This window comes from Hyperolius riggenbachi, chromosome 5, assembly GCF_040937935.1.
Source record: "Hyperolius riggenbachi isolate aHypRig1 chromosome 5, aHypRig1.pri, whole genome shotgun sequence".
Lineage (NCBI taxonomy): Eukaryota > Metazoa > Chordata > Amphibia > Anura > Hyperoliidae > Hyperolius > Hyperolius riggenbachi.
The window spans coordinates 310,853,729-310,881,327 of record NC_090650.1 but is presented as its reverse complement, the minus strand read 5'-3'; the positions used below and the strand labels follow the sequence as shown (position 1 = coordinate 310,881,327).

The 27,599-nt window shown below is 40.4% G+C and overlaps 1 protein-coding gene across 5 annotated transcripts in view; it reads left to right on the top strand.

Moving 5' to 3' along the window:
- Nucleotides 1-27,599, top strand: part of PTPRM (protein tyrosine phosphatase receptor type M) — a 995,286-nt gene that overhangs the window by 239,276 nt on the left and 728,411 nt on the right. For 4 of the 5 annotated variants that reach the window (XM_068237198.1, XM_068237195.1, XM_068237200.1 and 1 more), the window contains exon 2: nt 15,841-15,962. In XM_068237198.1, coding sequence (XP_068093299.1) covers nt 15,841-15,962 — 122 coding nt within the window. Of the gene's footprint in view, nt 1-15,836; nt 15,963-27,599 lie in introns of all 5 variants that reach the window. The other variant, XM_068237197.1, reaches the window with a different exon arrangement.

The window sequence follows — 27,599 nt, the reverse complement described above, 5'->3', positions numbered from 1 at the left end:
GGGTGGCAATATCTAATGAATGGACTTCACACAAGCAAGGTAAAGTCATGTAGCCAATCATGCTGCAGAAGGGAACATACAAATACCGGTACATTTTACTTACAAAAAACAAGTAGCGCTCAACAGCACATTAAAGATTCCTTCCAGTGACTATTATCAATCTGATATTCTATGTACCGGTATTTAATGCACCACAGAGCTAGTATATCTTTATTGTCTTTTTACACTGTAAATAGTTATTTAACAACCAATCACTTGTTAATCTTATTCTTTTTTTAGTGATTTTTTTTTTTAATCGGTTGCATTTGACACATCTCCAGCTTAACGCAATGAACATCTCATTACAGCCATCTATTACACTGCACTCAGTGCAAAATCTGCAAAACAAATTGTAGGAACAATTAGGAGGCACCTGAGTGTTTTCCGCACATTTGCAGCTTTTTCAGAACTGACAAAGTTTATTTGAATTTCTTAATAGCTCTGCCTATTTTCTCAGTAAATATTCGCCAACAAGAAAACATTAAATAAACAGTGAAGTGTTTTCTTCAGCGGTTAAGCTGCTCTGTGGAAATGTGTCCCCAGATGAGTCGGGAAAAAAAAAAACAGTTCAAATAGGTGTTTGAACATACTTTCAGTGGCTGCTAGTGTTCAGCAGGGCTTTCACTTCTCTAAAGGTTAAATCTCCAAATATGTTTGAAAGTTGGCAGGTTTGTGAAAGTCGTCTTAAGAATAAGTTAACAAAGTTTAGGATGAAAATGCCACATTGTAGATCTTCTTCTTTGTGTAAAACTTAGAAGCATCCAACTTATGAAATAGAGAGGGTTGGGAAGAGATGTGTTCACATTGCCAGCAGTGCAGAACAATGCTCACACACAGCTTTGCACTGCTGCCAGCCCTAGTGGAGCGTGGAGGCGTGTAGCTCTGTTCTGTACAAGTGAATGGGGCTACCTTCTTGAAAATGTGTTGTGCTGTATTTTTTACTTGGTCTAGCACCACACAGCCTGCAGTGTCAGTGAAGGGGATACCTGGGTGGTGGTGGGTGGTAATGAAAGGCCCATGTAGTCCAACCATAGAAAAGCAAATAGTCTTCTGCCCACTAGTCCTTAAAACGAATCCGAGATGAGAAACTAACTAACAAGTTAGTTTATTATAGGTACAGCTCAGATGTGTGTGTGTGTGTTATTTATTTATTTATTAAAAGGGCATTCTTTCATAATAATTATGCATGAAACGTTTAGTATTTGCGAAACATAATGGAAAGTATCTTCTCCACCAGTTCATAGGTCCTCTGTGACTCTCCTGACTTGTCATACCGAGTCAGCGAAGACATTGAGTGATTTCAGCACTTGGGTTTTCAGTACTGCACTACATGATTGGGTGAATATTTTAGGGCTTTTTTAGGGAGAGCCTAGGGATAGATGTGGAGGTTTACTAAGACATGCAGGGGGAAAAGGCTTCTTTTTTTTCTTTTTTAAAAAAACCAAACATATGTTGCATGCATATGTATTCATCCTCTTGAATAAGACTGGCCTTAGGCAATTTCATGCCTTGTGCAAACTTTTACTATGGTGCACCTATTTCCCATCACCTTTTCTGTACAGTCCACAACTCTTAACTTGACGTGCACAAGTGTTAAGCTTTAGGTCAGTTTAAGTTTTGGGTAATGCTAAAGGTTAGGACAAACATAGACGTAGCTATTGATTGGGAAGTTGGTTGTGGCTTAGATAAAAGGTTAAATTATGCATTTCAGAGTGAAGAAGGCAATATTAGGAGCAAGTTTTATAATACGTTTTATGAGGTGAAATTGTGGCTAGAATTACATAGGAAGTTATTATTACTGGTAAGTGGAGTACAAGAAGGGAGTTTAAAGTTAGGCCAGGCAAGGAGTCAACGGCTGGAGTGGTCATGCAGTAGCACAACTCTTCATAGATACCAATGCCCCAGGAGGAAAGGTGCGTTAGGTAGGGGAAGCAAATAGTGAGCTTAGGTAACAGAGGTGAACACAGTGTGGGGGGTACATAATAAAGGTAGATAGGACAGGTGATGGGTGGGGAAAGATAGTGGAAATGTGCAGAACAGGGAAACAGTATGGGGCAGCAGATAATTGGGGTGGGTGAGACAGATCAGCAAAGCTAGAGGTGGAAGCAGACAAAGGGGGTTGGTTGGACAGGTGAGGAGAGTGATGTGTAGAAGGAAGTGGGTATAGCAGGCACTGGGTGGTGAGGGTGGCTGTAGATAGAAGATAACAGGATTTAAAGGACAGGTGGGCAGGATGGGGTACAGATATTGGGCTTGGTAAGACAGTTGAGCAGAGAAAAAGGGGTAGTCACCAATGACAAAACTTGGAAACTAGTAAGTACTTCTGTATGGCCCACCAAAGGATGTTTGCCCTATTGTTAATTGCTGAAAACCTCTTCTCGGAAAGACAGATTTTTACTGAAAATGTAGGCAAACGAGTGTTGGAAAAAACAAAAGGATATGTTTTATTAAGCTGTTCCAGGAAAAGGGGTTGTTTTAAGTTTGACGTTCCCTCTCATCTCTGCTAAGAAAATATACAGCAAGAGTAATTGAATATGGTTAAGAATTGGGATGGGTTGGAAATGTGCTTGAATTACAGGAGCCATTGCATTTCCTGTCTGCTGACGTTTGGGCCAGTACTGACTCACTGGCTAATTTTTCACTGTACAGGTATACAGACATCTGCTGACAGCCAGCGACATGTCTGCACACATCAAATTCACAAAGGTTAACACACATGTAAATGGGATTTTATATTCATCTCTGCTGAGTAAATAGCAATAAGCTAGTGCTGTCCTCTAATCTCAGTGTGGAGGGGGCCTATGGCAGGCGCATATTGCATGGAAAACTCGTCTGAGCATCTAATTAAGCCTGCATTTAGTCTTCATGTAAGCCCACTTTTAAACCTAGGAGCGGGTCAAAGCAGAGGCATGTAGTTTAGGATGATTTTACCGGAGAACCTGTGAGTATCAGGATCCCTCAAAGGAAACTATATGATATGGTATGCTTATTTTAGCAACTTTAGGGTCACTTCATGTACTCTTTAACTGCTTTAAGACCACTCCACGCCAATTGGCATGGACACGGCGGCAGCCCCAAGACCGCTTAACGCCGCTTAGTCCTGGGATAGGGTTTTGCAGGAGATCGCGTGTGCATCTCTGCTCCGTCATCAGTCTCCCAGTGGAGATCGCGTCAATTTACACTGTACAGCGATGCGATCTACAGCAGCGCTGTACTGGAGACAGCCGTGTGACATGGCTTTGCCACTGGGAGGCACAAGAGCGATTGGCTGTCAAAGGCTGATGCCTATGACAGCCAATCGCTGTGATTGGCTGGCGGGGGGTGGGAGGGACTTTAATAAAAATAATTTAAAAAACTGTAAATTTATTTAGAAAAATCAAAAATAAATATATAAAAAAAATAAACGAACATCACAGGAGCGATCACAGCCCACCAACAGAAACCTCTTTTGGTATGCAGAAAAGGAGGGGGGGGGGGGATATCACTTGTGTGCTGAGTTTTACGGCCCTGCAGTAAGGCCTTAAAGCTGCAGTGGCCTAAATTATAAAATATAGCCTGGTGACTGGGGAGGTAAAGCCTACGGTCCTCAAGTGGTTAATAAAACAACTGAAAAAAAAGACTTTTCTCTGAAAAAAATAAAAAGTTTAAAACAATAAAGAGGAACTGAAAGATGTAATATGCTGTTATTTTCATTACGAGTAACAGAAGTTACAGAGATTGCTTTTTTGTGTGAGAGGTCCTACTTGACTTCATCCCTGTCTGATAAATGTGTTCAGCTTCAGTCTCAGTGCTGTCTATTATTTTTCATACTGGTGCTGAGTACAAAAGGTTATTCCTGCTAATGTTTTATGCATCTAATAAGGTAGGATGACCTAAATCTGATTTGAAGCACCTTATTTTCCAGTACAGTTCATAACCTGTCATTGATCATATTTTGGTTTAAATAAATGCATGATATTGATTTTTGGGAGTCATCTCAGTATTTCGGAGCTCTCTGTTTCCTAGTTGTATCCTCAGACATCATCTCTCATTTTCTGTACAATGTAAACATCTGGAAATTGAATGTGGATTGGCTGATATCAGTTATCACAGCACAGATCAAAGTAGGCGTTAGTGCAGAAATTAGCGTTGAAGTACAGAAATTAGTGTTGCTAAACATAGCATATGGGACCCATTATGAAAAGAGTTTGAAGTTCTCTATTACAAAATTATTCATCTTTATATCTTTAAATTTGTAAGATTCACATATATGAGAGTTGACAATGCTGCAAATATGTAGCTAACTACAAACCTGACACAGAAAACATTGGCCACCTAGTAGTTAAGGGCGAGACAGCTAACTTGGGTGAAGCATGTCAGACGAGATTTCAGCCCCACCAAAGGTCGTAATTTGAATCATGGCTACAGCAGTGCTCACTGATTTAACTTGAGTGTCCAAATTACAAAAAAGGGGTAATGAGGGCACTAGCAATAGCCGATGCACAAATTACATGAGCAGATAAAGAAATTGGGTACAACTCATGCCACGCTCTCATCCCTCGTCCTCCATCTGCCTCGGTAAGCCTTCTAAGTGCACCTCAGCATTCATCTGTTGTCATATCACAGCGCTTTTGTGCGCTATCATTTTCTAGCAGCAGTGCGCCACCACTGGTGTTTTCATTCACTTTTCTGGCTATTTCTGAGCACTTTATACACGCTTCTCCACACTGATGTTTCCACTTGCCTTGTGAGTGCTTCATTTTACACGATTTATGCCTCTGCTTTCTTCAGCAGCTTGTTACACTAATTCCAGCCTGGTTCACACCAACCCTTTTTTTTCTCATTGTAGCAAATAGGAGGATTGCATTGGGAGTTTGATTGCATAGGTTTTATACATGAATCATTTTGTATATTGTGACCATTGAATATTGTGTTTATATGTATCCCTGCCCAGATGCATTGATATTTTAAATGGCTTTAATTACATTGGATTGTGTTTAAATACAGTTGAATTATATTTCCACACATCAGTGTAGTGGTGCGGTTTTTATAGGATCTACTTCTCCTATGTTGTACAAAGAAATTGGGTAGTCATTAGTGGAATAGATTACAAAATAGACAGGCATATAGAGATGAGATGTCATTCCTCTTCACTTTGTTCCCAAATTTTCCTGCGCTATTTTTGAATGTAAGCGCTTGGGGTAACAAAGCTAACTACTAACCTGACAAACCTATGAATGGGAACAAATACTTGCAGGAAAGACAAGGGTGAGGTGTCAGAAATACAAACTATGTGTGTGTGGCTAAAGAATCAGTACAGACAAGGTATGTGTATGTCAATTGTGTATTTACCATAAATATCTCTTAAAATTTCATCACATAGTTGTTGCGTACAGTTTATGGAAAACTGCTTACTTGCAACAACAGAAAAACGATCGATTTTCCCAATATTATTGGGTTGTTTGCACTTCTGATCTGAATACATAAATTGAGGCGTTTAAGTCACTGGCGTGTATTAATCTAAATCAAACAGGTGAGCTGCTGTCTTATGTCAGAAGTTCAGTTAGGCATTAGCTGTAATCACATTCAACAGGAAATCAGCCAGGTAGACAGTACTTCGATATCTCTTCATATGCACTCATCACGACACTCAACTTGTGGCCCAGGAGTCAGAGCGGGCATTAGTGAGTTTGTCAGCACATCTTGTTTAAATCCACATTGCATTTAATAAAATGGTAAAGAGCATAATAGAGTGTGATAGAAATGTCAAGTGTGCAGATTATGTGTCACAGAGCAATCAAATTGCAGTCCCGGCAAAGTACAGTGGAATAGGTAATTGAAATGTGGTGCCTGTGTCCTAAAGCAGCAACTTGTTGTTATTCATTCTGGGTGTAAAAACCAATCATGCTGTGACGCTTCACAATATCAAGAGGATTAAAAGTTACCTCTTTAGACTAACCTTTCATCTGCAACCCATATATTTCATACTATCAGATTTATTTTGTGGAATAGAAAATACAGAGTTGCACATATAAAAGTCATTTCTTAAGGTTCATTGACAAATTTATAAAGCAAATGTACTCACTCTCTTCTTTTGATTATGGACCGCGGGAATCTAGCTGTTAGATGTGCTTGTGTGTATCAGGTCTCATAAAAACATATGTGGTCAGTTTGGTTGATTTGTGAGTCCTTGATTTGCTGTGATCGCTTCATCATTTAGCATATGAGCTTTACACATCTATTCTCTTTACACATCTATCCTCTGTTTTTTTACACATGAACACCTCTATAAGTTATTGGGTTTAACAGGTAAAATAATTTTTGAGTAAGGAAAATCAGAAGAGACATGAAGTAATAAATACATTACTTAAAGGAATATTATCAATACCCAAGTGTTTTAAAATGACAATGTACAAATAATGTCTAAGTAGCTGCGTAAACATTTCCCTACTTTTCATGTTAAATATCAGAGGCAAAAGCTTTAACTTATTGAGGGTTAGATTTAGTTATATCGGGACAAATCAATTGCAGAAGGGGTGTCTGCTTCAATGCACAGCCAGTGTTGCATATCAGACTACAGAGTATTTTTCTCCGAAAGCAAAAACAGTTCAGTCAGAACCACAGGACACAAAAGCTGCAGCTTTTGGGAGCACACAGAGTTTCACACAGGGTTAACTGTTTAAGTGTGAGGGGAATTTCCTCTCCCCTCATGGTTCATTCTGCTGTCACTTTTGGCGTCAGTAAGATGTGAAAGTATTTTGATAACAGTAAACAAAGAGGTTGCCAGTGAAATGTATACACCAGTACTTAGCAGCACTTCCCAAACAATTCCTATCTCAATTGAAAAAAATATGTAAATCGATAGAGTTCCTTTAACAAAGCATTTATATGATCAGTAATGCAAGATAAAGTAGCATTTTAACTACTTCAGTATCAGAAGTCTCTGGCCCCTTAAAGACCAGAGACTTCTGGGTAAAAAAAACAGGTCTCACTGACGTCACCCTGTAAGGACCTGTCTCTCTCACCATTTGTGCTGCTGCAGCCCACTCGCCCTGCTGTCAATTTCAATGGCTCCTGACCCTGTGATCACTGTGAGCCAATGTGAGTTGCTCACAGTGATCACAGGGTAAGGAGACAATGAAAGCAGCTCCTGACTGGCTCACAGAGCTCTGCTGTCAGTGGTAGTGGCAGGAGCATACAAAGCAGTATTTGAAATCTGAACCCTGGCAGGGAGAACAGGTCCAAAACAGGGTGTAGATTTCAATTAGCCTGGTCCGGAAGCATTTTTTAAGTAGAGTTGTAGTTGCCCCTTATGCTGCCACCTGTGTATAGTGTGCAGTGGTAATCTAGGAGGCTTTCCTGCAGCCTGATCACCTCTACCATCTGTTGAAAAGTGCAGATCTGCACCTGTACTATTGCCTGCTTCCCTTTTCCTCCCTCCCCAACTGCTTGTATATAAGTATGGCTACTGCACAGGGCTGTGGAGTCGGTACAAAAATCTTCCGACTCCAACACCGACTCCGACTTCTCAGTTTCTGAAACCACGACTCCAACTCCTACTCTGGGTACTGAAAATTGCTCAGACTCCGACTCCTCGACTCCGACTCCTTAGTCTAATACTTAACAGGGCTGTGGATTTAGTATAAAAATCATGCGACTCCGACTCCCGACTTCGACTCCTCAGTTTATGAAACCACGACTCCGACTCCAACTCCGACTCCGGATGCCTAAAATTGCCTCGACTCCGACTCCAACTCTGACTCCACAGCCCTGCTACTGCAGGGGTTGGATGGCCAGAGTGGGTAGAGGTGAGCAAGCATCTGTCCCCATCTCTAGTAATAGGATTAGTGGGCATTGGTGCGCAAGTAGCCTAGAACAGGTCTTTCTGTGAGAAAGAAAAAACTGCAGTACCAGGACCTCTTGTGTAGCAGTTTGTGTAGCTTTGTTATTTGTTACTCATAGCAAGCAGGAAGTACTGAGGAAGGCAAATGCAGATCACAGAGTCTTACTTTTACCTCAAGAAAGGCTAAAACATGAATTATGAAATCTACAGATCACACATAATAAAACTGACAACTGGCAAATCCCTATTATCATCCAATATATTTGTAAGTTACACTTTTAAGTGTACCCGAGGTGGCATGTGACATGAGGAGATAGATGTGTATGTACAGTGCTAAGCATACAAATAACTAGGTTTGTGTTCCTTTTCTTTTTATTCTGACTTAGAGATTTAATCTTTGACATATGCAAGTGACAATGTCTCTCCAGTCAGGACCTAGTCGCACTATAGCGTAATAATATTGCCTGGTTGAAATCAGCTTCTGAGTGCAGTGGATAAATAAAAAAGGTCAATAGGTCATATATTTTAGCTTCTGGGACACTGAAAGACTGGATCAGTCATATAATACAACATTAATTTCATACTTTTTTAGCTTTCAAAAAGAAAAGAAAATTGTGAGATATAAAAAAAAGTCATTTTAATGAGTAGGAGGATGGATACATAGTTTATCTCATTGGTTTATTTCCACTTCAGGTTTCCTTTAAGCTAATTTGCACGTCTAGAGCATTTTTGGTCTACATTGAAGAAAGTGTATGAACTGCCATTGGTGCAGGTAATGGTGGTCACTCAAAAATGCCCAAGATTATGTCTGAGAAAGGGGCATTATCAGAGAATCAGAGATTCTACCTGAGCTGTGAACCTGCCCTTTGGTAATCATTGCTGATGCGATTGGCTGCAAGCAATGCCCAGGGTTCCACCTCTTTATTCTTTATTAGATACATACATACAGCCCATTTTTCAGTTTATTGGTATAACAGCAGGATTGCAGAAATAGCTCCTACCTGTATATATATAGAACAGAGGTGTGTCTAGAAGGTTTATATAATTATCTGCTATTTTTTAAGAGCCCTTTATGTACAACCCAGTTTGTTATATTTACTAGCCCTAGAAGACCCTGCTGATCCAAGTCAAATCTGGCACATGTACAAGAATGTATTAGGCACTATTTATTATATTGTAAAACACAAATCTAGCTACATACCTGCACATTTAATACATTACCTTATTTGCAGCTACTTTTCAAATTAATGAGAACAATAAAAAGAACAATAATTTAGCATTTCTTTTTTTCCTGCCAGATGTGACAATAATCTTATCAATAAAGCCTTACTGGCTTTTTCCCAATTCTAAGAGCTAAATTCACCGAGCCGTAATTAATTTAGCAATCTCAGCTTCCCCGTGTTTTCTCAGTGCAAAAGAAAATGTCAATTCTATTTCATTTCAATGACCTCATAAAATTATAGATTGATTCACTTGGTGTTCAGAGGCACCAATAGGGAAATATGAATTTCATTCAGCTTACTGATTGAGAAACAGTATGTGTGACAACTGCCAGTGCCCACATTCAGATCCGCATAAACTTCACAAACACTCGTCTTTGTTTCATCTCGGGCACAGACTGCGCCACTTTGAACTCTGTGTGTTTGTGAAGCCTTATAAATTATTTCATTGCCATTTGTTCTATCAAAAAATTGCAACAAAGGTTCACAGTTAGCTTGTGAAACTGTTTTGGAATTCCTTTGATCACATCTCATCATCTTGGACATTTTTAACCTTTACCCATTGATAAATTTGTGCCACTGTTTTTATTTATAGATTTACAAGCACCATTCCCTATCATATTTGACCTGAAATGCTGACGAGTAGAATTCTTCATTCTCATATGACCAAGATAAAATGACCAGGCATGAAGCCCCAGGCCTTCAGCCAATGGGTTTCATAGGTTAAGTGCATCATTGTTGCTGTGGTTGTAATGCTGTTCTCATGCACAGTGCAAGTCAAACTCCTACCTCACGTTCACAGTGTCTGTCAGGTGCAGGTTTGTTACTCTGGGTTTAAGGAGTAGTTGGACTTTGTGCAGTCAATTTCTTAATATGTTTTGAGTTTAAAGCCCCACTAGTGGCAAACATGTTTTCTTAGGTTTGTGTGGGCACTCATTTGCAGGGTTTGCTTCTATCTGTGTACAAGCAACTTAATTAACTTGTAAAATGCCTCGTAAGGAGCTCAGACAGTGGCCATGTTCTGCACAATAGCAATAGCATGTCTGTTCTACAGGCTGCATTCTTCAGATATATTCAGACTGTGCCTTCCCTTCTTGCAGTTTAAAGATGATGTAATCCAGACACCAAAAGTGGCCACACTGACATAGCCTGGAAATTTACTTCTGAACTCCTCTTGTTTAGGTCATGTGACCAAAACTTTGTGGCAGTTTTGTTTTTAGTGGTAGAAGACTTATTTCACAAAAAGGCTCTTCACCCTTTTTATAAACAAGCCTCCACTGATCTACTGTAAATAGGGAAAAATCAAGCTAAACAGATGATTGTTTTAGACAACAATATCACAGTTTTGTTGTGCATTAGCAGAGAATGTCTGCTTCAGGAGGAGCTTACATTTTAACACGGTCTTAGTGGGTATAAAGTTGCCAATAATGATACTGAGTGAGAAAAATTATGTGTGGTTTTGTGTGTGTAGACATTAATTTATATGCATAGGTTGGCACAAAGTTGATGCAAATGTTTCTCAAGGGTGTCTTAAAGAGGAAGTTGTTATCTCCCACAGTACAACAAGGTTCCCAGACAGCAAACTGTCAGGACCTTGGTCATGACATCACACTGCGGGAGGGGGTTCATTACAATATCAGCAACGCAGATCCCCCAATCTATTTGAGAAAAGGTAAAGATTTCTTGTGGGAAAGGGGGTATCCGTTACTGATTGGGTTAAAGTTCCTCTTTAAGTTAGTTAATGGTGAGATCAGCGATAGGTCAACAAAAATATTCAAATATGAGATAAAAGAGGCATTACAGTTGTTAAGAAATTTTAATGTGTCAGCTTTTATTACTAACAATGCAATATCAGGTTTGGGAGAGGCACACCTTACTGTAAGGAGTTGGGTGCATAGCCTGGATGTAAAAGCCACATCAGTCCACAATAGAAGATTCAAGTTCGGCTAGCACAACATGTCAATACTCCAGGGTATTTATTCCTTATTGTAGGCCACGGAGGGTCCCCTTCATAAGATAAAGTGCAGACATACATGGTGCATACAATAAGGAATAAATATCCTGGAATATTGACATTGGTGTGCTAGCCGAACTTGAATCTTCTTTATTACTAACAAGAGATAAGAGCTGGCATTGGTAGATTGCTATTTTGGACTTCTTTATGTTCATACAGAAAACAGTATATTTTCTTTCCCTTGCTAGGTTAAAAAATGAACGTATCTAATATCGAGTGCTTTACATGTTCAAATTATGTTTTGTGGAAACTATGTCTAATGTCAAATAGATGTAGATTACATATATATACTGGATCTAAAATGTTTATTTTTATAACCAGAGTCAAACTATGATTTTCAATATCCTATGCTTCTTGATTTCTCTACATATTAATATGTTTGTTTCCTATCTCATTATTAAGTTATCTACTAAAATTCCATGTATATTTATCAATACAAACAGACCATTACTTTATTAAATGCATGCATTCCCGACATAACTGTTATCTGACCTTTCCTTCTTTTATCTGATGTTCTATATACTTCTACACTCCCAGAGAGTAGCTGCATGGACAATTATTTCCTGTGTTGTCAGGGTTAAACAGTTATTCTTTTGTTTGAATGGTATTAAGCTGAAAACAGCTTAAGATAAAGCAGAGGAGTAGATTTATTTCCTAATTAGGCACAAAATATAGATCACAGCTCTTTATCCTTTTCCTCACCTCTCTTCACCTTCAGGGTAGCTCTGGAAATAAAAGGACCTTCTTCATTTGTAGTCTATTTAGCTCATACCAAGCATTGATCACCTTGATGTTTTTTTCTTAGAATGTCACCTACATGTCACTTATTCATTTTAGAAATAAGTTGGACAGCACATACAGAGGCTGTGTGTGCGGAAATGAAAAGGTCAATGATTAATCAGAGAGCGAGAGAGAGGTGACGGACGTGTGGTGGGGAACTGCTAGATACATCAGGTCAAATATAACATTTTAGGAGAAAACACTCTAAGTGTCTACGTAAAAGAAACATTCTTTAGTGTTCTTGAAGATCCATGTTATTTTACAGTGGTTGAGTACATTGAGTGTACCAATATGTTGCCTCTTTGTTAAAATTTAAAACAAAAGTTTGGCTTCATAAAGCAGAAGGTATTTGCAGTTATTCAGGTTGGGGTGAGCTGTGAGGTGTCTCACAGTGCATTACTGCTGATTATGCAAACATCTCTTTGTTCTGTTTTGCATAGCATTTTAGTAAGGAAGCTTTTTGGTCTCTTTCAGCCCTTTACACACTCCTAGGAGTTCTGGTTCACCATGACCTTGCCTGGCAATCTGTAACTTTAAATTTAAAGTGTTCCTGTCCAAAAAAGATAATGAATAATAAAGACGTTGGTTTTACTTTAGAGAGTAAACTAGCCCAACCCTGGTCCCTGACAGGACCTCTTCACACACCATATTCTCAATGCCCCCAAACGCTACAAAAAATTCTGTTCTCCAAAGACTATCATCACTTGGAACACGATCAGAGAAGGACACGGGTTCTGAGGCAGTTGCAGTAAATACCACTTGCTGCACACACATCTTCTATCTCCCTTGCATGGCAGAAATGTTAATGGCAGATTCCATTGTTAATTGAATGTTCCCTGATGTCTGTGCAATTTTCAAACACACCTCACACGTTAACCTAGTAAAGTAATCATGCAGGTTTTACCAGTTCAATCATATTATGTTTTCTTGATTGATCATATACCTCTGAGTATGGAGAGATTTTGTGCAAGGCAAGTAGAGCAGTATTAAATGTAAGAATTCTCACAAGTTAATGCATACTTGTAAATATGTAAATATGCTCAATACTGGCCTCTAGCAGAGGGGAGAGGATCAAACATAATGATCTCCCATAATCCTGTGCACACCTGACAAGGAGAAAAGGCAGAGTCGCTTTTCTTGAGGGGGAGCAGTGACTGGGCAGGATGCAAATATAGGACACGTAAACTTTATAAAGGAAATTTGCTGTGACATCAGTATAATTAATTCAGTGAAGGAATATACTATTGATTTAATGCACAAGAGGTTAGCTGCAAGGTATCTGTAATATACAAAAGAAGCATGCTTAAAGGGAACCTTAACTGAGTACAAAAAAAAGTTTCACTTACCCGGGGCTTCCCCTAGCCCCCTGCAGAGTGCAGTCGCCCTGTGCCCGCACCGATCCCCCGCCATAGCTCAGTTTCATTTTTGGCGACTGATCAGTCACCGAGCAGTGCAGCTGCCACGTCCTCAGTTGCGCTCCCATTCCTGTAGCCGTCTTGTGCCTGCACAGTACGCATACGTACTGAACAGTACGCATACGTACTGAACAGTACACATACACATGTAGTACTAAGCATATGTACGTATGTAGTACACGCACTGTGCAGGCACAAGGCAGCCACAGAAATGGGAGCGCAATCAAAGGCACATGCGGCCATAGCCTGCTAAAAACTTAACTTGATGATCGGTGAGTGATGATGCAGGCACAAGACATCTGCAGGGGGAAGCCCCAGGTAAGTGAAACATTTTTTTTTCGTACTGAACTAAATTTACCTTTAATGATAGAATTACATTTAAAAGTATACCTGATAATATCAGGCACTATTGTAGACTTGTTTCACTTTGAATAGTGGTCCCATATCATGGCAGCATTATAAGACTAAAACAATATGATTGTAGTCCATAGCAGCCTAAACAGTATACACATTTTTGCTTGATTCTAGACAGGACCGGCTCAAGCCACAATGGGGCCCCAGGGCAAAACAAACCCTGGGCCCCCCTGCATTTTCCCCCCTCTCTCCTGCTGAAAATTCACCTACTATCCCTCCCCTCAACTTCAGTGTTCTTCCTGGAGCCCCTGCACTGTTTTTGTCAGCATAGGAACTCACCTGTCCCAGCACGTTGCTCCATCCGTTGTCTTCATCCTCATGGGGACGCCTCTATTCAGTGACCCAGTGAATGATATTGCATAATGAGGGTCATGGAGAAAGGGCAGCCAATGGGGATGAAGTTGGGGAGCACAGGTGGAGCAGTGTGCCAGGACAGGTGAATGCCTATGCTGACAAAATTTTGCAGGGGCACTGGTGAGCACAATTCAGGGGGAGACCTGGGGGGGCCTTTGGGGCAATTGCCCCTTTGCCTCTATGGTAGTGCCAGCCCTGATTCTAGAAATAGTCTGTTGATTTGTTTTTCTTTTAATTTGAGCTCCCATAATAAGAATATACCATAATTAGCACACCACAACAAAACAAATGAATATAATAGGCATGTGTTAAAAAGTTTGTAGGCTTTAATTATTGAACTGCAATTATTGCATTTGTTTTGTGTATTCGTAGGAACATAACAAGCCATAATTAGCATAGTGGGAAAGTTTTGTTTCAGACTACAAGACAGTGGCCGTGGTCATGTATAGGAAAGCTCAGGTAAAGGCATGAGAAATAGGCAGAATGCATACAAAGAGAAGATGGTGTAGTCTGTACACAACATAAAGTCAGACAAACCTTGTACTTGTGTACAAACTGCTAGTAAAAGATAAGATTTGTAAACAATTAGAGGTAGCCCCAGAGGTGGACATAAGCCTATGCAGGCCATACAGCCGCACAGGGGCTCCACGCCCTCTAGGGCCCATGCAGCTGCACCACAGTTAAGGCATGATTATTCTCTGTGTATTTCTCTCTGAAACCCATGAGGAACAGTGATAATTGCTTGTGGCCCAGTCATATACAAGTATGAAATGTGTGCTACATTAACATTGTGCCTTTCAGATTTGTAACCTAGATTCATGTACTTTTATGTTATCAACATTATGTGGATCCAACCATAATCTGATATGTTTATGGCCACTCACATGGGGCCCCTTAATTTATTCTGCACAGGGACCCATTGTTGGCCTTGTCCACCACCGAGTCACCATGTCCTGAGATGCGTTCAGATGACAAAATCAATATACTACAAGAATTATTATTAATAATAATAATAAAATTTGTTTGTATTCTTAGCCAATATTATATATTTACCATTAGTCTGTGTCTGTGATGTGCCATTACTCATATCACAACTTTTTACCTTTTTGATTTCCTCAATTGGCAAAAGTAGCCGGCTCCCTCTACTGCCCCTAACCCACATGTAAGAGGTTGTATCCCAGAGACTCATAAAGGCTGAAATTAACTGTTTAAGGAACAGGAGAGCGTATCGGGTGCACATAATATCATTTGCAGAATTTGCAGAAAGCAAAATGGCATCTCCTGTGACACAAAGACAAACATTCTACAGCTCAAGCCATCAAGGTTAGATCTCAATGTGCATTAGGAAGTGTAGGTATGTAGAATATGGCATAGATGAGATGAAGTGAAAGAAAGTTTAGTTTGGAAAGGTTTTTAAACATTTACCTGAGATGGGATAGTTTTTAGCTAAAAGTGTCATTATAAAGAAATACATTACGTTTAGTAGAACATCATTTTTATTCTGCACTTACATTCTGCCAAATAAAAATCCATTAGATTAAACCAAGGTCATATTCATTGTCTCAAATATGTCCTTTAGCGGATGGTGAGAACAGATTTTCTTCTACAGTATAGATAACTTTGTGTCCCAATAGTTATCTGTGCAGCACCTTGGAATATGTTGGCACTATATAACTGAATAATAATCATATACATTTTACCTTATTGAAATTAACAACAACAAAAAAACCATAGATCCAATAAATGCAACTTAATTTTTCTTGTTTTTGTCGCTTTAGGCAGCTGTTCATTTGATGAGCCATACTTGTCCTGTGGATACAGCCAATGGGAACACAATGACCTAAACTGGGAGCAGGTCAACACACTACTGAGAAAGCCACATACAGATTCCTGGATGCCGTCAGGTATGTCAAAATGCGCAGTCTTACACCCTTACTACATTTTTTGCTATGTACCATGTGGAAATACATGTTTAAAGGAAATGTCAGGCAATCTATGCTAGCCCCAGATCTACTTACCCGGGGCTTCCTCCAGTCCCTTCCAGCCAACATGTCCCACGTCGCAGCTCCACTCACAGTCGCCGGCCCGTGGTCCCTGCCGGTGCAGAGGCTAGCCTTGCGAGGTCGTCCTGTACTGTGCCTGCTGTTGTCAATCACTCCCATGTGGGCTGGAGTGTTCTGCGCTGGCGCAGTAGAGGACGACCTCGCAAGGTCACCCTCTGCACCGGAGGGGACTTCTGGGCTGGCGGCTGGGAGCGGAGCTGTGACGTGGGACATGTCGGCTGGAAGGGTCTGTAGGAAGCCGCGGGTAAGTAGATCTGGGGTTAGCATAGATTGCCTGACATTTCCTTTAAAAGTAGTTTCAATAGACTCCTCAATCAGTCTTTTTTTTCTTGATTGTGGCCAACATATTTTATGTTTTTGGTTCAAGAATGAATTAACCTTCTAAGACAAGTCATTCATCAATTTGCTTTGAGCATTCTGATATATGGTATACTTATGGGCTCATTTATGAAGCTGCGGTATATCACTAAAAAATATTTAACACAGATTTACCACAACACTTTAATTGATCGCTGCCATTTGCTGTCCATAAAACTGCGATAAGTGCTCAATGATCAGACTTATCGCTGAATTATCGTAGCAGCAGTTAACACTGATTCTGAATGGATTTATGAAATTGGATTTATTAACCTCTTGACGCTGTCCATTGAGCAGGAGCACACATGCATTTCGGCAAGATGGGCATTTATTAAGCATCCTATTTGCACTAATCAGTGCACAAATAAGGCGTTATAATCGTTTATTTTGCATAATGGACCTTCATTGCCCACCACAGTGTTCCCTTTATTATAGTGATAGCACTTCCTTTATTATAGTACACCTGCCTTATCTGTCCCCCCTGAATTACCAGTTAAAGAAGTCACTGACAGTGCTGATGTGGGAGCTGGTAAATTGCTTATTTCCCCCACTCCCATACCATACCTTAAACAGCCTTGAAGAATTACTGGCATACAATGTCCAATGCATGTACAGCACAGGCCATGCTCCTGTCCATAACCATGACATGGATATCCAGTTGTATGGCTTGGCAGTGAATTTCTCAGGAATGGTGGTGGCGTGAAATGGAACTGTTTTGCATAGTTCACAACTAGATGCAGGTTCATATGTGTATCATATCAGGGATTAGTGACGTTTTGAATCAGGATGGCTAACACGGTACAAATAATCTACTGATATTGTATAAATCTCTATTCATTTTACGTTCTTTAGATGTGTATATTATGCTCTTATTTCAGTTTAAAATAACAGTGACTGTGCTTGACTTGTTTTAAAAATTAAACAAAAATTAAAAGAAATGTAAAGTGATTTATTATGCAGTACTTTTATATTTTCAGAAATATCTGCAATAGTTCAGCAATCGCTAATTAATTTCAATCGTCTTTTTATGGGCATAGCTTACTCTGCTTGACAGGTCAACCTAACCAGCTGTCACCATGCAGTCTTTCCCAGTAAGTCTGCCTAGACTTATTGGAGAAGATTTTTAGACGCTTACATCTCCTCCTAATGACAGCATAGCTCTGATGAGCTGTAAATTAGTTATTTCACAATGAGGAAGCTCTCTGTATTTGTTGGAGTTCTTCTTTTAGTTATACGGGACCTTGTCCAAATTTCACTACGGCACAATCAATCATATCCCTTATTACACGTTGCCAGAAACTATTCAAAATAGATTAACAGAATGACCGAATTTGTAGAAGGATTTAAAACTGAATTTTGATACAGGCACACAATATAAACAGACCCACTAACATACTTTTGAATTAATTTACCAGATAAGTGATTTACTACAGGCTGTCAAAAATCATCAGTTACACATAATTTCTTGTCATTACCAGTCAAGTTAATTAAGAATACACTTTACAATGCTCCAGAAAAAGAAAATTTTATTAGAGAGGCGAGCAATGTATGTCAAATAGCAAAGTCTATGTAAAATAAATGTCACTGCATCCCCTTCAGCATCCGTCACTCATCCATATATGTCATGTAATCAGGCTGTCTTGGTTACTATAGTCTTGGTTACTATAGAGCTTCCCAAATTAGATAACCATTACTTGAGGAATACATAAGACTTGAATAAATCTTCTAATATAATACCAATAGCACTTAAAGTAAAGTCGGATAAAATAATGAAAATGGATGGGGAGCAGGCACCGTTAGTGTGATAAGACTCTTAAGACAATAAAAAGGTAAGAAAAGACAAACTTGCCTCAAGAGCTAAGTTTGTCTTTTTCTTATTGTTTTATGAGTTTTATCACACTAGGGGCATCTCTTTCCCATCCAGTTAAAGTGAGTCTGAGGCCGAAAAAATTACCTGTTTTTAATAGCCAGTACTCTTCAGCATTAATGCCATAGCTGAAACGCTGCATTCCCGAGGCAGAACGAGGCCTTAGTCACCCCGAAATCCCCAGGGCAAAGTTTGAGGCTCCTTCCGGGTAGAGCCAGAGCTTTGCGCTGTAGCTCTGCATCAATCTCTGTGGATCTCCGCCTCCTCCCGCCCCTCTCAGTCTTCTTTCCCTGAGAGGGGCGTGGAGAGGCAGAGATCCATGGAGATTGATGCAACTGGAGGCAGAGCTACAGCGCAAAGCTCTGCCTCCCCCAGGCAGCAAAATCCACGACCTGGAAAGTCGTGGATTTTTGACCCAGTATTTTGGGGGGATAAAACCTTGTTCTGCCACAGGGATGCAGCGTTTCAGCTATGGCATTAATGCTGAAAAGGACTGGCTATTAAAAAGAGTTAATTTTTTTTAGGCTTTAGACTATCTTTAAATATGGTACTCCAATACGGTCCGCCAGTTAGAGTAGTTCTCATCAGTACACTGCTCTACGTGTTTCTTTTTTGGAGGGTGTCCCAGAGCAAGTACCATCTGAGTGAGGACGGGTTCTTTCCTCCTTCACTCACCTAGTGCCACCTGAGTGAGGATGAGTTCCTTCCTCCTTCACACACCCAGTGCCACCTGAGTGAGGACGGGTTCCTACCTCCTTCACACACCCAGTGCCATCTGAGTGAGGACGGGTTCGTTCCTCCTTCACACACCATGGCCATCTGAGTGAGGACGGGTTCCTTCCTCCTTCACACACCCAGTGCCACCTGAGTGAGGACGAGTTCCTTCCTCCTTCACACACCCAGTGCCACCTGAGTGAGGACGGGTTCCTTCCTCCTTCACACACCATGGCCATCTGAGTGAGGACGGGTTCCTTCCTCCTTCACACACCCAGTGCCACCTGAGTGAGGACGGGTTCCTACCTCCTTCACACACCCAGTGCCACCTGAGTGAAGACAGGTTCCTTCACACACGCTATACCATGGTTGCTGAACTAGCAACCCGGGTTTGTGAGAACCTTTCTTCTAGTCTAATTTCCACCCATTTTGACATACTACACTATACATGGCTCCTGGTCTTTTTCCATGTTCTTATATTATGGTACACATCTCCATCAGTACCCAGCTTCTCTAAAATAATAAAAATTACCTCTTCAGCTTTTTACCTACAATGTTATTTGTTCAGTATAGAAAAGAAATTAGCAATGTCTGTATGCACATTAGTGGGAAAAACTATTTACCTCATCCTATTTTTTTTTTCGTTGTCTTCTTAAACTAGAACACAAAATTGTTTCTGACTGTTAAACAAATGTAATATAAAACAACTGTCGTAAATATAGCACACAATTTCTGAATGCCTTTTTATATACTGAATGTTGAAGGAAAACTGTCCTATGCATTTAAAAAAGTAATTGTGCACTTAACATTTAGGCTTGTCTGGGTCACCTTTAGTAGCAGCAACTGCAATCACGTGCTTCTGGTACCAGGTGATCAGTCTTTGGTATCACTGCTTAGAAATGTTTCCCTACTCTTCTCTACAGAATTGTTTTTCATTCAGCCAGGGTTTTTTGTTTGTTATTGTTTTTTGTTGTATTTCTTTTGTTTGTTTGTACTTTTTTTTTTACTATGAAATAGCTATAATGGTCCTCTGGACTTCCGGCTGAACTGCAGGGACGGACCTGGGGGGGGGGGGGGGGCAAGCGGGTCTCTTGCCCCAGGCGCAGTTTGTTGAATTCTTAAAAAGGCGGCAAAATGTGGATGGGGAATGGCAGTTTAGGCGCCAAAACCTGACCTTGCCCGAGGCGCAACTTGGGGCAACTTGGTCTAGATCCGTCCCTGCTGAACTGATCATTTTAAGTGGCCCTATCACTTTTTCTCACATAGTTTGCTCTCTTTATTTGAAGACCATTTAGCATGTTTTCAGTATGAATTTGGATTAAGACACAATATTAAAATAGAGGAAGTTGTCCACATTTCTTGTTAAATAAATACAGTGCTGCCCATAATTATTCATACCCCTGGCAAATTTTGACTTAAAGTTACTTTTAATCAATTTCCTAGTATTTTTTACGACATTATTGTGGGGAAAAAAAAAACATTTCTCAACTTTTATTTACATTTGAGCAAAAAAGTGTCCAGTCAAAAATTATTCATACCCTTCTCAATATTCAATAGAAAAGCCTTTATTGGCTATTACAGCATTCAAACACTTCCTATAATTGCAGACCAGGTTTTTGCATGTCTCCGCAGGTATTTTGCCAATTCATCTTTAGCAATGAGCTCCAAATCAGGGACGTAACTAGGTCCCCCGGGCCCCACTGCATAAATTGTGAGCGCCCCCCCCGGGGCCCGCTCGGGCCGTTTGGGGGGGCTGGAGGGGTTGCAGCATGAGGGGAAAGCCATGCTGCACTTTGGCGGGGAGGGAAGACGGTCTCCCCCCCCCACCTCGGGCTCTCCGCTCTGCGCTCCTCTCCAGCTTAAATAACTATATATGTGCAGCGGCAGCTACATACCTTCCGTGCGCTCCAGCGAGGACGTTCCTCTCTTTCTACCCTCTGATGCGACTTCCTGTAGAAACAGGAAGTCATGCCAGACACTAGAGGGAGAAACGTCCTCGCTGGAGTGCACGGAAGGTATGTAGCTGCCGCTGCACATATATAGTTATTTAAGCTGGAGGGTAGCGCAGAGGGGAGAGCCCGAGGTGGGGGGGGGGGCCGCCCCCCCTCCCCGCCGAAGTGCAGCATGGCTTTCCCCTCATGCTGCGACCCCTCCAGCCCCCCAAAACGGGCTGCAGGACCTATTGTTACGCCAGTGTTCCAAATATTTCAGATTGGAGGGTCTTTTCGTCATCACCCTGATCTTTACCTCCCTCCACAGATTCTCAATTAGATTCAAGTCATTTGTCATTTCCCATCGAAAAATTACTTGCTGGTTGAATAAAAATAACTTTAAAGAGAACCTGAGGTGGGTTCTAAGAATGCTAACAGCACATAGAGGCTGGGTTTGCATATACTGCCCAGCCTCTGTTGCTATCCCGATCTCCCCTAAGCCCCCCCCCCCCTGCACTTTGCTATGCCCCCGTAAACCCACCTTGGGTTCTCTTTAAGCCAAAATTTGCCATGGGTATGAATAATTATGGGCAGCACTGTAAATATCTTTATGAACCTCACCTAGATGTGGTGGTAAGGCTAAAGTCTCAGACTTTTACACTGTTGCATTGCGGTGCATTGCATCGGACAACATAATCATACGTGTGAATGTGATGCAATTATAGTGTCATATTCCGTTTATATTGGTGCACTAGCAGTGAGATGCATGCAGAACAGTACTCCATAACATGCACTTTTACAGTTGCAGTGAAGCATACTTTTCATTGACAGCTTGCTTAACTGTATGCATAGCAAAGCATGCATAGCATGCAATGGCACTTTTCCCCTCCATTGCATTGCGCTCCTTTCTTTTTTTTTTTTTTTTTTTTACAGGAAATGCAACACACCAGTGTGAAAGTAGCCTAATAGCCTATTATTTTGTGGATTTCTTTTAGTTAACGCTGGTGCACATATCCAATTTTACCGCCTTCAAGCTCAGACTGGATTGCAAGATCCAATGGGCCCAATCCAGTTCACTTTTTCTCCTAAGTGATATGTTCACATCTTATCAATAAAATTGAGGGCCTGAAAAATCCTCCGCGGCGGCATACCCCGAGCTCAGCTCGGGATTACCGCCAAGGAGGTTAAGCCACCACCAGCAAGCAAAAAAATATTCTGAATAATTTTGACAGTACTTCCTCAATGACTTTTTAGTACTTTTTTGAATTGCAGAGTGCTAAAAAGTTATTTTAAACAGAAGATGAAAATGTATCTCCTTGGACAACAAAGGAGAAAAAGGAATTGGATTGAGCCCATTGCCTTTGAGAAAAATCCGTTTTGCTGCTGATGATAATGGTGTGGATTTAATTTGTTCTGATGATGCAAATAAAAATTGATCAGCAATGAAACTTTCTTAGAGTTTTGCCAGTAAAACATGATGGGCTGTTTTATATGTATTCAGATACATTAGCAAAGACATTGATTTGTACATGAAGTTTGTGTGACAGACTGAAATAATTACCAGTATGTGTGGTGCTGAAGTATTGACTGCTCTAAAATAACATGACATGTCACGTAGCACAGGAAGAGAAACTGTGGCGAGTCATAGTTACATAGTTAGTGAAAAAAAAAGACATTCGTCCATCAAGTCCAACCAGAAAATAAATAACTATATAAATAAAACACCATCCTGAGGGCTGGAACCCACTAGAGCAATTTTTTTGAGCGTTTAGGGAGCGCTTTAAATCACTAGCGCTTTCCCTACGCTCATCCAATGTAAAGGAATGTAACAAATTCCACAGTAGCAGTTGCAATTAGCAAAATTGTAATCGCAGGACATGCAGCATTTTGGTAACATTTGTATTGAAGTGCAGGCAAATTGCTACACATAGCAACTTGAGTGCAATTGCAAACTGTAAATAAAATTATGATACATTGAAAGGACCAATCAGAATTAAGATCGCTAATCGCAAATCACTACACAATCGCTGGCAAAAAGCTTACACTTTTTAAAATTGTTCCCAAAAGCGCCGGAAAATGCTCATGAAATTGCTTACAAAATGCTAATTAAAAACGATAGCAATTGCGCTAGCGACTTGGGATTTGTAGTGGGTTCCAGGCCTGAAGCTGCACATACCCCAGTTGATCCAGGGGAAGGCTAAAAACCCTTACAAGGCCTGCGTCAATTAGCCTTAAAAGGCAGTTGGCAGTCAGATAAATCCCTGGATTAACTCTTCTGGGGATTACCTAACAATTATAGCTGTGGATGCCCTTCAATGCAAAGAAAGCATCCAAGCCCTCTTTAAATGCAGATATACCAGTAGTTTTGTGGACAGGAAATAACTTGTGTTCCCAGATGATGTATTGATATCATGCAGCACCATGCCTTAATGCAATGCAAGGTACTACATAACACAGCATGCTGACATCAATCTAGCACCTGTATATAACTTTATGCACTGTGAAGTATAGAGTATTTCTATTAGGAAAGCTGATGTCCTGTGACCTTCTTGCGCCAATCCTGATAAAAAGCTGTCATCCAGTAGTGTGTAGAACAGTGAAATAATACTTTCTTCTAATTGAAAGTAATGGATAGAACTGAAATAATGGGCCATATCCTATTAACTTTTCTCCTGAGTTTTCTCCAAGGAAGTCATTTTTCATCTTTTCTGAAAAATAACTTTTCAGCACTTGCTTGGTGGAAGCTCTAAAACTGTTTTCAATAAGCTTTAAAAATATCTCGAAGCAGCCTAGCCCAGAATGGGTGGAGTTGTTCCTATATATGTTATTTCCTGTATGTGTAAGGCGAGCTGTGACTAAGGACTTGCTAGTTTGAAACACCTAATGGTTAAGGGTTCTGCCTCTAACACAGGAGACCTGGGTTTGAACCTTGGCACTTCTTGTTCAGTAAGCCAGCACCTATTCTGTAAGGAGAACTTGGGCAAGACTCCCTAATACTGCTACTACCTACAGAGCATAGCTAAGGCACTGCGAGTCTGCCAGGAGAAGAGCTAAAAGTATTATAGGCAAAGGATCAACAGGATAGCCAGGTAACTAGTATTGCTTAAAAGGAAATAAAAATGGCAGAATCCATATCCCTCGCATTACAGTTGACTTTTAATGAGGGCCAATGGGTCATTCATTTATCCTAATTCTATTCCCATTGCATCATCTATGCATGATATTAGAAGAGATTGATGGATGTTGGATACAGGACTGCCCTTCTTATGATTCCTAACAATGACTGTTAGCTGCCAGTACATCACTTTCTGGGACAGGGCTATTTATAGCAATTTGGTGTTGTCTATGGCAAGTCAGCCCACTGTCACCTTAAAGCCCACTAATCATATTCCTAGGTTTGTAGATAGACAGAGCAAGAAATGAGGGAAATTATGCAACAGAGTCACAAACCACAATAAAAAAAAAAAAAAAACCCTTATACTAATCCTCACTTTGGGGCCCATTCACACTAGAAGCGCTTTTTTTGAGCAGTTTGCAATTGATTAGCATTTTTAAAAGTTGCTCCCATTCACTTTCATTAAAATCGTGGTAAAAATAGCAGAAAAATCACAGCGATTTCGCAACTGCGTACGTGGAAATTGCTGCTATTTTCCGTGATTTTTACTGCAATTTTAATGAGAGTAAATGGGAGCGTTTTTTAAAAAATGCTGATCAATCGCAAAACGCTCAGAAAAGCGTTTCTAATGTGAATGGGCCCTGACCAAGGTTAAAATACTTCCTTTGTTTATCCAAACACAGAAAACATAGGGGTTGAAGAGATCCTGTTAGGGCAGCTGGTACTTAACATGGCAGAAACCTCTATCTTAGGCCTTGTTCACATTAGAGGCGTTTTTGTAAAATTTTAAGTGCGGGCGATTTTCAAAATCGCCCTGAAAGCACTTGTGCAATGATTCTCTATGAGAGAGTGCATATCAGAGCGGTTCATTTGCGATCCGCTTTGAAAAGCGGTGCTTGGGCCATTTTTTAAGCGATTCTCCTCAATGGAAGGTATAGGAAAAACGCAAAACGCTCACAAAATTGCTTTGGCAAGCGATTGCGTGAGCGTTTTATTTTTAAATAATAGTTTGCATTAATTTTTTCTGGATTTTTTTCTGGATCAAAAGGTGGAAGCGCTCTGCAAAATCGCGTACAAAAACACCCACAAAAGCGAGCGAACGCGCAGAAAATTGCAGCAAAACGCTTAAAAAAAGCAGAAAAAAAGCCCACCGCGGACAGACACGCGACCTGGGCACAATGTGAACAAGACCTAAAGGTGACCACTAACGGTCCAATTTCTAGTGAAAAATCATTTGAGCGATCAGAAATTCTGATCGGATTGGTTGTAAATAATCTCCATTGATGGGCACAATCGATTACGAACTATTATAAAAACAGTTGTCCGACTGGATTTTCATCAAACCAATACTTGGATTTTCTTGTCGGTTGGGATAGATAGGAAGCAAAGATTGGTTAGTTGATGGTATAGTGAAAGATTTCACTTCTGATCAGAATTTTCTGATTGCTTAAACGATTTTTCGCTAGAAATTGGATCATTAGTAGCCACCTTAAGTATTGTAGATGCTGTAGTCACACAAACTAATGGAAGTATCTTGCCTGTCCATCTACTATGTAGTCTGTAATTCTAAGAATACTTAAAGAAAGCACATGTTTAATTCCCAACAGAGGTACAGCTTTTATATGCATTATTATTATTATTGATTTATAAAACGCCAACATATTCTATGGCGCTATACAAAGTAAGAAACGAACATGGGTAGATAACAATACAGACAAATGGAATACATCAATGTAATGGAACATTATTCTAGTTTTTTTATGCACTTATGAAAAAAGATGTCCGTTTTCTAAAATAAAATATTACAATTATGTATGCCCCATTTTACAATTACTACAGCCGTTTGCTCACCCACTGATCTCTGACTTCCTGGTCAGACTAAAAAACTCCCACTTTACACATGTGGCTGTGCAGGGATTGAGTGATCGCTCGGTTTAAGACCAATAGCCTGTAGTCATAGCTGTCCATATCTAATAGTGAGGCGTGGTTTCATCCAATCAGAAGATGGATAAGGATATGTGAACTGGCAGTGACGTAACAATAGGGGATGAAGAGGTTGTGAATGCACCAGGGCCCTTAGATCAGAGGGGCCCACTAGGGACCCTCCCTCAACCACAGTATTAGCTCTTCAATGGTGCTATGCTGGCAATGATCACTTTTATGTATGCTTTGAATAGTGGTAATCATTAAGGGCCTAAGCCCACTAACGGAGTTATATCCGCTTATGTCCGCTTTTCAGCATCTCTAAGGGCCCGTTTCCACTACAAAATGATGTGAATGCGGCTACCTAGCTGCATCGCATCACTTCCGCCGCCGGACGCATCACTTCCACATCTCCCGATGCGGATGTCAATGGAGGAGATAGGACGCGGATGCGGCCGTGTGAGAATCTGCAGCATGCTGCAGATTCTCGGATCGCTACGCACAACATGCATGCAGTGGAAACTCTTCCATTGACGTGCATGTGTTTCAGGACAGCTGCGGTGCGATGCGGCTATGTAGTGTAGTGCTTTACCAATAATGAAATGTAACTACATATTAACCCCCCCCCCCCCCCCCCTCCCTGCATCCGTGGATGTATACCAATCATCTGCCCTGCAAAACTGTTAGTTTTAAAACATCCAATTTGCAGGAGCTGGCTAAATGCATGTAAACAATGTGCGCCCTCTCTTAAAACACTTCTAAAGAGGGGCACAATCTTAAAGCGGAATATAACCCTGCATTTCAACTTTGCTCTAAAACATTATTTACAGTATATTATATGCAACCAGCATTTTTTTTTTTACTAGACCAGCATTGGAAGGGTTACACAGGGCTTTAAAGTCCCTAGAGATTTCTGCAACCGAATCCGAACTTGAGTTAGATACTTTTTGTTTACAAATATGTGTTTATTATGACTCATCTCTCTCACTGAGAAGGAGCTTGGAGGACAGCCAAAGAGATGTATCTATTGATAAACAGTTACACACTAACTAAATAGAATGTAACCATCTGAATGTCTGCACGGAACTTAAAACCTCTGTGTTTAACCCTTCCAATGCTGGTCTAGTAAAAAAAAAATGCTGGTTGCATATAATATGCTGTAAATAATGTTTTAGAGCAAAGTTGAAATGCAGGGTTATATTCCGCTTTAAAGGCAAAATATGACAGGCAATAGGTTTTACCCATATATGTTTAAAACTGAATGAAGATATTGCTCTACCTTTGCCTGTAATCCTTTGCTTTCCTGCAGATGTTGCTGAAAAAAGAAAATCAATAAAGTATATTGTTCTGTGTTGTGATGACAACAGGCGTTAGTTATTTCTGCTCCTTTCATTGTCACTTGATAGCCGCCAGAGCTACCCTCGGTATCACTGCTTAGCCAGAACATGATTTACAGTACTTTCCCACTAGGGAGTGGGGTATAAACAGTCACCACTAGAAATCATAGAAAGTATAATCCTTCATCCAATAGGAAGTACGCGGAGAAGGCAGTATCAGTCTTTTCTAGTAGC